The sequence below is a fragment of the Taudactylus pleione genome, unplaced genomic scaffold (assembly GCF_031769625.1).
Source record: "Taudactylus pleione unplaced genomic scaffold, aTauple2 ptg000019l, whole genome shotgun sequence".
In the NCBI taxonomy this organism is placed as follows: domain Eukaryota; kingdom Metazoa; phylum Chordata; class Amphibia; order Anura; family Myobatrachidae; genus Taudactylus; species Taudactylus pleione.
In genome coordinates this window covers 29,277,757-29,290,619 of record NW_028284421.1, presented here as the reverse complement: position 1 = coordinate 29,290,619, position 12,863 = coordinate 29,277,757, and the positions used below count along the sequence as shown (strand labels likewise).

Sequence of the window (12,863 nt, the reverse complement as noted above, 5' to 3'; positions counted from 1 at the left end):
TGAACTCTCCAGTTATTTATTTCAAATCTAATTGATCTATAGATGTTTCAGATCATCACTAGCACAGTATAAAGTTTTCGCACTATTTGCATGTGAATTTTGCTTATTGCATCCATGCGTGCTCCCATTTTTCACACAATTAATTTCTGAAAGTCGCAATGCGTCATTCACGCTAAACTTCTTTCTGGTTTTACTCACGATAAGTATAGGTGAAAATGGGGAAATCTGCTTGTACCCAAAAATAAGGCAAAGTGATATATAATAAAAATATAGAAGTGTATTAGTGGCCCTAATAAAAGTATTTGGGGTTCTTAAAATGTATCAAATGGCTGTTATATGCGTATTTCTAAAACAGTCAAGTAATGATAGAAAGCAAATGTTTTTTTGCAAAATAAATGTTCTTTGTAAATTGGGAGTGCATAAAAATGCTTATAAGTAAATATTGTGTCATTTAAAGACACTTTTAAAAACCTTCAAAATACGCCTCTACCACCCACCTGCAATCTTAAAAACAACTGTCCCATTCATATAGCACTCCCATATATTGTACCTATCCCACATCAATTACCCCATTTTCCTGCACTTTGCACTTTTTCACCCCAAAAATGACATAATTATTGGCCAAATTAAGCTAAATAAAAATATTTTTTACCTGATTAGTCATTACGGAGGGTGTCCTAGTGGTTCTGAACCAAGTTCCTACATTTTTTCCTTGAAATAGGATTTTCCCCAACTTTTCACCTGCTAAGGAGGTTGTGAAAATTAATTCCGAAAAACTACATGTCAAAGTACGCACCCACGATACCTGTGGCTGATAGGGTTGCGCAATAGTTATAAATTTGCACGATAAGCCTTTTTTCGCAAAAAAAGAGGCTTATCTTGGCTAATTGAATTCCCCCTATAGTGTCTGTATTGCACAGTCCATGACAAAGCAGTGCCTTATTGCGAAAAAAAAAACCCAATAGCACGTAGCCTGATAAAGAGAATAATTCACCGCTTGTGACCTGCCACACACCATACATGATTCTGCACTTGTTTGTGCAAGCTTACATATGCATCGTATGTATCACTGATAGTGTTTGTATCTACATTGATGTGCATATAAGGTATCAACTGCTGTTTGTGTAGGTTTCCTCCAGGCACTCTGGTTTCCTATGTACTGGTAGGTTAATTGGTTCCCAACAAAAACTTAACTCTAGTGTGTATGTGTGTACATGTGGTAGGAAACATAGATTGTAAGCTCCACTGGGGCAGGGACTATGATGAATGGCCAAATATTCTCTGTAAAGCCCTGTAGAATATGTGTGCACTATATAAATAACTGGTAATAAATAAATAAAGTAGTTATTAAAGGTTTTCAACTGTCAGTAACCTTGCTGGTGACTTCTAATAGCCATAAAAAACAGAAGCTGCCTGTTCATATTTCTACAAAATAAAACATTTTCCACACATTTTATTTATGAAAATTTATTGAAATTGTGTATAGATATATATATATTAAAATTTTTCTTTAAAGGCTTTTTTTTTAATTATTATTATTATTTTTTTTTACTTACAAACCCCCCCCCCAAAAAAAAAATGGAAACCTTTTTAAAACCGGATTTTGGCTAATACACAAGTAGTGATGGGATATATGTATACATGTGTATGTATATATATATATATATATATATATATATATATATATATATATATATATATAAAATAAAAATATTTTTTAAAGAGCTACCTCCTGGCTAAAATTTCTGGTAGTAATTACTAACAAACATATATATATTTTTTTAATATGTTTTAAACTTAGACCCCTTTCAAACCTTTTACTGCCAGAAGGGTACGCAACTAATTGGTCATCAATGGTTTTTAGGTGGTGGTTAATTATAATTGGAAACAAGGAGTTCCATTCTTCACATTTATACTGGAATACGTCTTATTGCCACAAAACAGAATAGATCTATATTGTTTCTTTAAGCTATTTCTTTTGATAATGTCTTGATGATGAATTTTGAGCTTTGCAAAGTTAGGAGAATGGCTAAGTACTGGTATAGTAAAATATGCTGGCTTTATTGTACTGCATTTTCTTATATCTGGGCTGATGTGATGGAGGGGAGGCATTGGAGATTAGTGCTGGGGGAAAAACATCATCAGTGGAGGTTTGATAAACCATGGGAGAATGTTGGTGACAACAGAGGGGGAAATATTTGAAGATTGGGTTTATAGGAATGGAAAGGGGGCAGACAAGAGGGGTTTTTGGGACTATGTTTTAGAGTGGAGAAAGAAAAGTCACACAAGATTAAGCTAAAGAAACCTGATGAGTGGAAAAGGTGGTGAATAATATAGTTAGTACATGGTGGGATGGCGAAAGGAAGAAGAGAGAGTGTTTGCAAGGACATGAGCATTGAAGATTAGTAAGTGATCGCATAGAGGTAAATGATAATGGAGAAAAATGATTAGAGAGTGGATACTCCTGCCCCGCAATTTACATGGGCTGTAGTGAGTGATGAGCATAGATTCCTAAGTGCTGTCCAAAGCATCTATGGGTTTATGGGTTCAGTATACAAATCTAATATACATCTGAGAATAAGCCACACACTTCTGGCAGAAAAGGAGTACGTAAGACTGAACTCTTCTGAATTCCATATTAATGTAACAGAAAGTAATGGCTCCAGCATGGCAAGTCTAGTCCAGTCAGCTTGCTCCCTGAATTACATAGGAGCATCTCTCAATGACAGTCAGAGTGCCTGTACACGCAGGAATAAAGCAAAATGCTAGCTGGATACATATCACACCACTGATCTGCAATTCAGCAGCAATAAGGCACTCTCCAATATGAGTGTCTGCATTGCACAACCCATGCCAAGGCAGTGCCTTATTGCAACAAGGAAAGCACAGATTTAGAAATCGGCATGAGGCTGCAGTTATGGCATGCCCCATGTCACAGACGCCTCTTCGTAGTAGACAGTATGGGGCCCCTATGGGTCATACCTGTTCTATTGACTCCAACAGGGAAGCGAAGGCACAAGGACAATAAATGTTACATAATATTGCTTATGCAGGCAAGCAGTAGGGTACTTGCCTTAATGTCCCTCTAGTTAACTGCACACACACACATACTGGGTGCAATGAAAGTGTATCCTAATATATCATGTGCTTTCAAACTCAAGTGACAAGTACTAAAGAAATTATTAGCTCCGTAAAGGGATTTCTAAGTTATAGCCTTTCTGCAACTAAGGGACTCTATCCAATTGTCTTTAGCACATTATAATCATTTAAGGAGAAGCAGAACACTTGTGATAAAGTGGAGTCCAGACAATGCCAGTGCCTTATTGCAAGGGGACAGTTAGTTCCTGCCATGATAGAAGAGGACACTTGGCTTCTATGTGTCAGGGACTTCTACTGTCAGCCAATACACCTTGCACTGCCTTTCATCCTTATTCATTGCTAAGAGATCTGCAACGCTATGTGATGAATTGTCTCTTTGTTCTTTGCCTGAAAGGTGAGAACCTGTAACTAGGGGAATCATTAGTGATGTGATGCCTGTTAGAGAAGCATCGGCTCACTTAAATAGATGTACTATAGCACTTCTTAGTCTTCCTTTTTCTTTTCCAGGATATAAAAGATGATTTATATTTTGGTAGGCTCATGTTAAACTACTGTTTCCTATCAGCACTGCAAAGACCTGAGTAAACTAATATCTAAAGCTATATCGCTTCCTTTTATTTGGGTTATATCTGAACCATTTGCATTCATTTCACCATTTGTGTTAAAAGGTGACTTACAAACTCCACCTAGTTTATGACCTATGTCATATAGGGCCTGATTCAGAAGTGCGCGCAAACCCAGCCGCAACTGCAATTCCGTGGTGCTGTGAAAATATGCTAATTATTCAGCTGATGTCTTGTGCACAGATACTCCCACCTCCGGCTTCTCACATCCACCGCTTGCGTACAAAAGATTAAACACCTGGAACAATGGTCACACATCGAACAACCCTATGCTGTATCAGAATGTTCGTCTCTCCTAAGATGCCTCTGCAGCTGCATACGAATTTGCAGAGCAGGAGTGTAGTAATGCACAAGGGGGCCCCCTCCTCTGAGCACCCCCCTCTTTCTCAGCCAAACTTCTTACCTTTTGCGCCAGGTGGATAATGGGTCCCTCCTCCTCTGTGGCGCCATCTTCCAAGTGTTATCGGGAAGATGGCGCAATCGCACAAGTGAGCAAAGGCTCCTGCACAGTGCCAGAGTCTTTGCTTTCACTGTGCTATGCCATCTTCTCAAAGGTTTCACTGGGAAGATGGTGCCGCAGAGGAGGAGGGACCCGCTTGCTGGCACAAGGTAAGTATGATATGGATGCAGGGTATGCAATGTGGGGCTCACTCAGGGTCCCATGTTGCATTGCACCATGCATCCATTATAAATACACCTATCTCATAGAGGTTTACTAGGGCACACTCTGAGAATGGTCCCGACATGCCTGTGTTTTTGTAGCCATCCCCTGTTACCTCCCACAAATGCTGACTACCTGTCACTCACTTTGCAAAAAAATCCTCAGTGTGATCGCCATCTCCAACCCATCACAGAGCGTGTGCAGTGCGACTTTGGCACAGGCGCAATAAGCCAAAAAAAGCTCCACTGCATCTAACATCGACAATGCATTGACCGCTGAATCAGGCCCATAATCTGATGGCCAAAAAAATACATCCTTTACCTTTATTTAAACTATGTAACCTCAGCAAGTACTCTGAAAAATCTCTTAATGGATGCATGTCCTTAATTATGCAGATCTTTAGCAATGAACAAGGTCATAAGTTACTAGGGAGTTTTGAGTAGAATGGCAGGTCCTCTCCAGCAGCACCAGGTGTTCCAAATACAAACTCTTTCTGTGACAAAGTGGTTTGGCTTGTCAAATCTGGGCTTCCTCCTCTGGGAAGTAAGGTAAAGTCTGGGGTGAATTGCTGAGGAAAGTGGGGTGAGCTTGGTGCTGGCTGAGGCAAGGAAGGCTGAGACACCGAAATAGGCCGACCATCTTGCCTAAGTCGGCTAAGGGGTAGAGATGTGCAGCTGCTGGGGTGGGAGGAAATATGCACTGTATGAGGAAGGAGAAGAGATTGTGAAGAACCACACACCTGAGTGGTCCGAACTGGGCCTGGACTGAGCGCCAAGGGTGAACTCCCAGGAGAGTCAGATCTCTGTAATGGAGGTGGTAACACCCATAGTGGCTCTGAAACTCCAGGTGAAGGCTGCCCTGGTGAATGGGATTTTAGGCCTTGATATTGTCCGGAAGAGGGAGGTGGGAGTTGCTGGTCAGATTGTGATAGTCTTGGTTGACTAGATGATAGTGCTGGTTTTGGACACCACTGTAATGTGTCAAAAGCAGCTGGAGTAGAGCAGGTTGGGAGCAGCTGTTGTGTAGCAACCTTGTCGAAACAGTGCACAGTAGATGGTGGCTTCGGACTCACACAGGCTGCTGCAGAAAAGCCTGCCAGCTGGTGTACATGGAAAGAAGACTGCTGCGACAACGGTCCCTCTGCTCCTATTAGGTTTGAGGCAAAAGGCTGTCTCTGCAGCTGTTGGTACCCACGTGCTGTTATACCTAATGCTGAATGTGGAGGGCGGAAGATGTTGACTGGCAGGCGCTGGTGGGTTAAGGGGATAGCAACTGATGTGGTGGCAGCTGCAGCCTGTAAAGGTGCCTGGACCAATGGTGTCCATATTACAGGAGTTGGAGGAGTTGGTACAGAATCTCCATCAGGATGTGTGCAACGCGGCCCCTGGGCCATCTCACGATCATGTTGAACAATCTGCTGGATTATCTCATTTTCTTGGAAGTTTAGCACCCCAGAACGGAGGTCGTGCTGCACCTTATGTAGCAGGAGAGAGTTCTTTTTACCTAAAACAAAACAAAAAAAATGCTTATAGTTTATAAGTAATTGTGAAATCATTAACAAATTACTTTTTTTTTCCAGGCAGTATGGAAAATCACAGCAGAAAAGTGCAATGCTCCCTAGATTTAAGATAGGTAGGTCAAAGCTCCCATATTATAGGAATTAAATTTGACTTAACACAGTTATTTACCCCACTGCAAGCTACTCTCCTGTGCCATTTTTAGAGCCATAATGTATCCTGCTAAATAATGTATTCTGCTTGTTTATTCATTGGTTGATATTTGCCTCTCCTTCTGTCTACAATAAAAATGTCTAAAAAAGAATATTATTGCTACCTTTCATTTATATACTGTAGATTCACACAATGTTTGCAGCACAAAGGGATACACATAAAAATATTGCAAAATAACAGAGTAACAGAACTTAAGTACAATACACAACAGCTAACCACGCCCGGCGCGGCACGGTCCACAGGGGGCCTGTACTTACAGCAGCATTGCAAAAGTGCAATGCGACCTGTGGAATTTGAAAAGGATCAAATATAATAGATTTCTGCACAGGCAGAAGAAATAAATTCCTTAGTGGGGGCACTCTTTTGGTATGTTTAATTCACATATAGAAATGATGTGATATGATTGTCTCTATTAAAATGTAACTTTTAATGTATACCCTTGTAAAACCATCAGTATCAAGTGTATTTTGTGGAGATACATGATACCTTCTATAATAAATATATATATATATATATATATATATATATATATATATATATATACAGAACCGTCCACTTGCAGAGTAATCCACCAGGGGCTCAAACAGAGAGGAGGCCAGCACTCACAGTCCCTTAAGATTGGGGATGGAGCCCAGCTTATGCCAATACTTAAGATATGTATGATATGCTGATGATGCCCTTATTATTTGTACCAGTGCTGCTATGATCTACACTATTGGATTAAATTATTGGTGATCTTAAAGGACTGTGAGTGCTGGCCTCGTCTCTGTTTGAGCCCCTGGTGGATTACTTTGCAAGTGGACGGTTCTGTATATTGATTACATTGGCCTGGCACCTAATATATATAATTTGGTGTTGTGCGTTTTTTTGTGCTTGCTTATACAAAAAATGAATGAAGGCGGCACTCAGAGACTTCGGTATCAAATAAACCAAGCACCCACTGTGGGGTAGCTTTAATGTGACATCATAGCAGCTCCGGGTCTCGTACAGGTGATCGGAACGGCCATGGAGACCAGGTTTGCGCCCAGTTATGCTAACCTATACATGGTGGACTTTGAGGACACCCATGTGTGGGGGAGCAGATGGGCTGCGTACCATGGGCCTGATTCAGAGCGTACAGCGCTCACAAGCGGCTCAATGTTTGGCCTCTGCGCATGCGCCACATCCAGCATGCGCACGCGCGAGCCCCGTCGAGCCACTGAACTTCAGTCGCTACGGAGCTCGCTACAAGACGGGGCGGCTGTCGATGGTGAGTGACAGCTCGCCCCGTTTTGTAGGCGGGTAGGGGGGGTGGCTACACAAACGCAAGCATTCCCTTAGGATGTCAGTGATGTCAGTAGTGGACTTCCTGCTCTATTACAGCAGGGAGTCCACTCAGGCTTGCTGCAGCCGAGACCCTACCCCAGGGTCTCGTCGCAAGCCCAATGGACGTGATAATCGCGAAGGGCTCCAGCCTGTCCACACAAGCTGTGGGTGGAAACCCACAGCTTTGCGAGCAGCCTGGACACACACACAAAAAAAAAACGCCCACAGACCCTGCGAGCTGCCTGTGGCAGCGAGCGGGTCTGAATCAGGCCCCTGGTCTTCTCTGGCCGTTACATAGACTATCTTTTATTATTTGGCATGGGGATCTTTCTTCTGCCACTTCTTTTATCACGTCTCTGAACAAAAATTTATATAATCTTCATTTTTCCTTTACTTACAATTCTAGTAAGGTCAATTTTCTGGATGTGAGCCTCGAGGGCCAGAGTGACAGAATTATCACTTTTAACTTTATGAAATCGGTCAACACCAATGTCTATCTACACTATAGGAGCATCCATTTTGCTCCTTGGAAACGGAACATACCAAAGGGTCAACTTATGTGCTTTCAGCACAACTGTACTACAGTTGACCTTTTTTCCATACAAGCTAGAGATATGTTAAAACTTTTAAATGGAGGAGATACCCAGATAATATACTAGACAAAGCCTATACTGAGGTTCTCCAGATTGATCAATCAAACCTTCTCTGTCCTAAAGCTACTTCTGATAATACAGAACAAGATAGCAATAGGGATATGACCTTTGTGTGCAAATATAATAATAGCTTTCGGGAAGTTAGAGACATTATATCGCGTAACTATAGCATTCTGAAGCAGTAAATATACTAAGAGATCTTTTACTATCGAGACCGACAGTTACTTTCATAAAGAACAGGTCATTAAAAACAATCCTAATAAATGTGAATATCTAGAATAAACGACTAAAGTGCATTTATGCAATGTGGTGTGAATAGGGTTAGAATATCAAATTTCATTTTGTAGGATTATAATGATATTCTTCAGGGATTGGGAGCTGCATTACATTTGGGAAGTGTTATCGTTAAGAAGAATGTAAACTTTTGTCCAAATAAGCAGGGCCGGATTAAAATGTTCAAAGGCCTATACTGAGAAGGGGAAGAGCTGTGATCGGTGCTGTGTGAGTGTGTTCAGAGTCACCTTGGTGGGTACACCCCTACACTATGGGCCTGATTCAGACCTGGTCGCAAGCACTGTGCGCTCGCAGCCGGGTCGATGGTAGGCCAGTGCTCATGCGCACGACGGAGCCGGCTCCGTCGTGCGCATGCACGAGACCCGGATAGCGACGTGCAATCCGTCGCTCCGGGTCTCGTACCAAAGGGGGTGTGCTGTCGATGTTGAGTGACAGCACGCCCTCTTTGGTGGGCGGGGCGGGGGCGTGGCTGCCCAGACAGAGGCGTTCCCATGGGAACGCCTACCGTCTGGGGCCGGCCCCACTGACATCACAAGTGATGTCAGTGGGAGAGCTTTTGGCTCTGTTAGAGCCGAAAGCTCTCTGAGGCTTGCGGCAACGAGACCCAACCACAAGGGTCTCGTCGCAAGCCCAATGGTCACGATGGTCTTGACCATCGCGACCATCATCATGGCCGCTTGCTATAGCTGTGGGTGGTCACCCACAGCTATGTGAGCGGCCAGGAGGCCGTTCTGAAAAAAAAAAATGCCCGGCCCTGATTCAGAGCGAGCGCTCTGTCAGAGCGTCCGGCTCTGAATCAGGGCCTATGTTTCCCTAACTACACAGAAATTGAAAAATTGCATAATTTATTTTTTGGTCGGGGGACTAAAAAAAACTATTGAAATACTTAAAATGTATGGCTAGTTAGGCAGCTGGTAATCATGCTGTCATGTTGATGGGCCTATTATTATCTGGAGGCCTGGAGCTGTAGCTCCATCCGCCCCATTGTTAATCTGGCCCTGCAAATAAGAGCATTCCCTGCGATGATGACAGAGAAATGGTAGTCTCTCTGCAGATGTCAAGGATGTTACCACTATTGGTTACTAAAGGAATTTATTACTGTATTTGCAGCCTCATTGGGAAGTGTTACAGTTAAGAGGAGCGTTTATTGTTACTGTATCCTGAGCTTCATTGATACAAACTATAGCTTATAAAGCGGATAGATTCACGTGATCGGAGTGTTCCCCTTCCTTTGATTCTATTGGTGCTGAAAATACACCATATGATCGGATTAATCACGTAATCGGAATGAGGAATATACTCTGAACACTATTGGTGGGAATTAGATCACGTGACTAGACTAACCATGTGATCGGGGCTCTAACAATGGGAGACTACAATCTATTGCTTAATTGAACCCTTTAACTTTATAAGTAAATCTCTTTCTCACTATTATCTGTTAAGAAATAGATGTACAAATATTTAGGAGTAAGTAAGATTGCCTAGATAATATTTTAAAACAGTTTTGATGGACGTTTTTCTATTGTGTATTAATTAATCACGTGTCTGTAATTTCCAATTAACAAGTTGGTATTTAAGTTTTACCAGTGACACATACATGATACACCTAGAAACACGTTGATAGCTTTATTCTACATCTCCCAAGACTCACTGGATGCACTTTGGACTGTTTTACAAGACCCCTCTAATACCCCTTTTACACCAGAGCAAAAACCTGGGTTTTTGCTGGGTTTACCCGGGTCGCAGCTCAGTGTAAAAGGGTCCCTGAAAAATAACCTGGGTCAAGTGACCCTGCAATCCAACCCAGGTAGCTACCAGGGTTGGACCCAGGATGGACCCAGGTAATGGTGCAGTGTAAACGGTGCAACCCAGGTTATCTGATCTGGATCATGCCTAAAATGAGCGGATTGGTGGTTGTGGAGCATTCACCTCCCACTTTTTATGACCTCACAGGTTTAGCAGGGCAGACCTGAGTTCAGTGTGAACAGGGCTGACCTGGGAGTAACCCAGATCAAAGGTGCAGTGTAAATGGGTCTGACCTGGGTCTGACCAGGGTTGGAACCGTGTCCAAAAACCCAGGTCGGACCTGGGTTTTTGGTGGAAAAGAGGTATAAGAAGGATTGCGGCATTCAAGAACTCTGGGTTGTTAACATCTCACAACCTTAAACTACTGCATGGTGGATGCTAAAAGGAACTCTAAGAACTTACTCCACAGACTGGTAATCTTTTTGCTGCTCAATCTAATCATTTGGACATACAGGAGGGAGTCCTAACCCCAGTATAAGTCATTTGGGAGCTGAACTGCATTTACATAAATCTGCATTTTATGCATTTTTTATTTTATCTGCTTATGTCTATATATTAATGTTGAAATTTTACTCTAGTATGCACTGAGTGCATTCTTTTTAGTGTGCATTTTATCTGATAATGGAATAAATATATATATATATATATATATATAATTTAAAACCATCCATAATATTTATACTTGTGTAGCGAAGGTTTTTTAACTATCTTTCTTGCGATAGTATGCTAATTCACTGAAATCGCTATGCCGCTGCAGCACAACATAAGGACACCCACTTTACCTTACACACATCCATAATGTTTAGCAAGACTGTGAACACATTGGTACCATTGTAGCCTCACGCGCACTTGTACAAGCTCTGACTTTACTCAGGAATTGCTGACTTCAGCGCACGCTATGAGACTTCAGGCTGCTTATGGCATCACAGTGGATAATTTATGCATGCCCATGCAAACGCACTGGCATACCTGCGTGTCCAGAATCTTCCCCCCCCCCCTGTCACCACCCACAAACAGTACTTCCTGTCAATCACTCTGCAATGGGTCTGCGTAGCCACTGTGATCGCAGTCCCGATCGCAGTGGAGCGTTTGCGCACACGCACTGCGGCTTTGACGCATGTGCAGTGCGAAATAATCAGCTGATTGTGTGCATATTCACAGTTGCATACGGTAGTGAATCAGGCCCATTGTTAGCTTTTATGAGCAAATATTAGGGACACATGCTTTCAAAACATCTGTACGGCACAAACACCAGCTACTGTCCCCAGTCGTGCAGGTTGTGAATGGGATGGGGCTTGGGGGATGGGTGCTTTTCCAAGATGGGTAAGGCAGAAGCTCCTACACACACATGGTGCTGCCTCAAAATCAAGTGCTGAATCCCCATCAGTCAGAATATCTGGAATATGAGCAGGTAGCCAAAGCACTGCTGGTCAGGGCCATAGAAAGCGTTTCCAGGCCCTGGTACTTTTGGGGGGCGTGGCCTCCTTACAAAAGATAAATAAATAAAAAATAGTATTTGCTGCGCTTCACAGGGGGGAATGTGCCCCTCAGCCAGGGTCTAATCCAAGGGGGGCAGGGGGGATCAGATAGCTGTGTGATAGCTTTCCCCTGTACAGCCAGAGGAGACTGCCACTGATTGTGGCGCAACCTCACTGGTCCTACTGTAGCCCAGCCCAGCACATAACAATGTGGGGAGATACAGGCTGCTGCTGACAGGTGAGGAGGGGGAGGGCGGCGGACCCGGGTTACGCATGGGGCATAGGAGTTTTGTGAACTTTTTGTGCATGCATGCGCACTAACACTAAATCATCAGAATTGCGTGCAGTTACAGTCCACCTATGAATCAGACCAGCACTTATTCTATTGTGTAAACCTGTATTTTGTTTATTTGGCACTCATAAGCACTTTTTACAAAAATGTAATAAAATAAAAATAATAACTATGCCCCCCTCAAAAAACGAAAAAAGTTTTCTTTTTTTATATTAAATTAATTCATAATAATTTTACACCAACAGAAACCAAGGATACAGCACATGCTGATGGTGATATTTCATTTAATTCTTGATAATAATTGAATACTCCAGCAACATTATCCACTGTATCTACTAAACCCCCAGAACAGATCCTATGGTGGAGGTCTCCAATGTATTAACAGAATTACACAGGACGCAAATGGATTGTTATATACCCAAATGATCCTAAATAATTTAATTTAAAAAAAAATGTAAATGTGGCAACATATGCACACAACAACAAATAAACACATTGAGCAAATTACCTCAGTCAACAGAAGTCCAAACAACAGTACAAATTTGAATGTTGACTGCACAAGAAGCCTGCTAAATTTGAATGCGGTATTAGTAGGGGAACAAATAAGTGTCCACTTACATTAAAGGGAACAAACACATCTGATTTGTGCAGCAGCACCCCAACACATAGTTCACACCCCTCCCAGGCATTGTGCAAGGACCAAGGTGGCATGATCAGGGTGTTGGGATATTACAACAGACTGAGGTTTAATAGTGTTGTTTTAGTGATTGCACTGAAGAGACAGCAGGTGGTGCTGTTGCTAAATGTGTTGTGTTAGGGTTGGATACGGGATGCCGGCACTAAGAATCCCGATGCCCCCAGAAAAGTAACCCTAACCCTCCCTCCCCTAGTGCCTAAACCTAACCTCCCCCCCACAACCTAA

At 42.5% G+C, this 12,863-nt stretch overlaps 1 protein-coding gene across 1 annotated transcript in view; it reads right to left on the bottom strand.

Annotated features, from left to right (window-relative positions):
• Nucleotides 1–1,451: 1,451 nt before the first annotated feature.
• The window catches only part of HCN4 (hyperpolarization activated cyclic nucleotide gated potassium channel 4), a 202,495-nt gene continuing 191,083 nt past the window's right edge, over nucleotides 1,452–12,863 (bottom strand). The window contains exon 8 of the mRNA XM_088446221.1: nucleotides 1,452–5,886. Within this exon, the coding sequence (XP_088302347.1) occupies nucleotides 4,799–5,886 (1,088 nt within the window). The 3' untranslated portion in view covers nucleotides 1,452–4,798. The remainder of the gene's footprint in view (nucleotides 5,887–12,863) is intronic.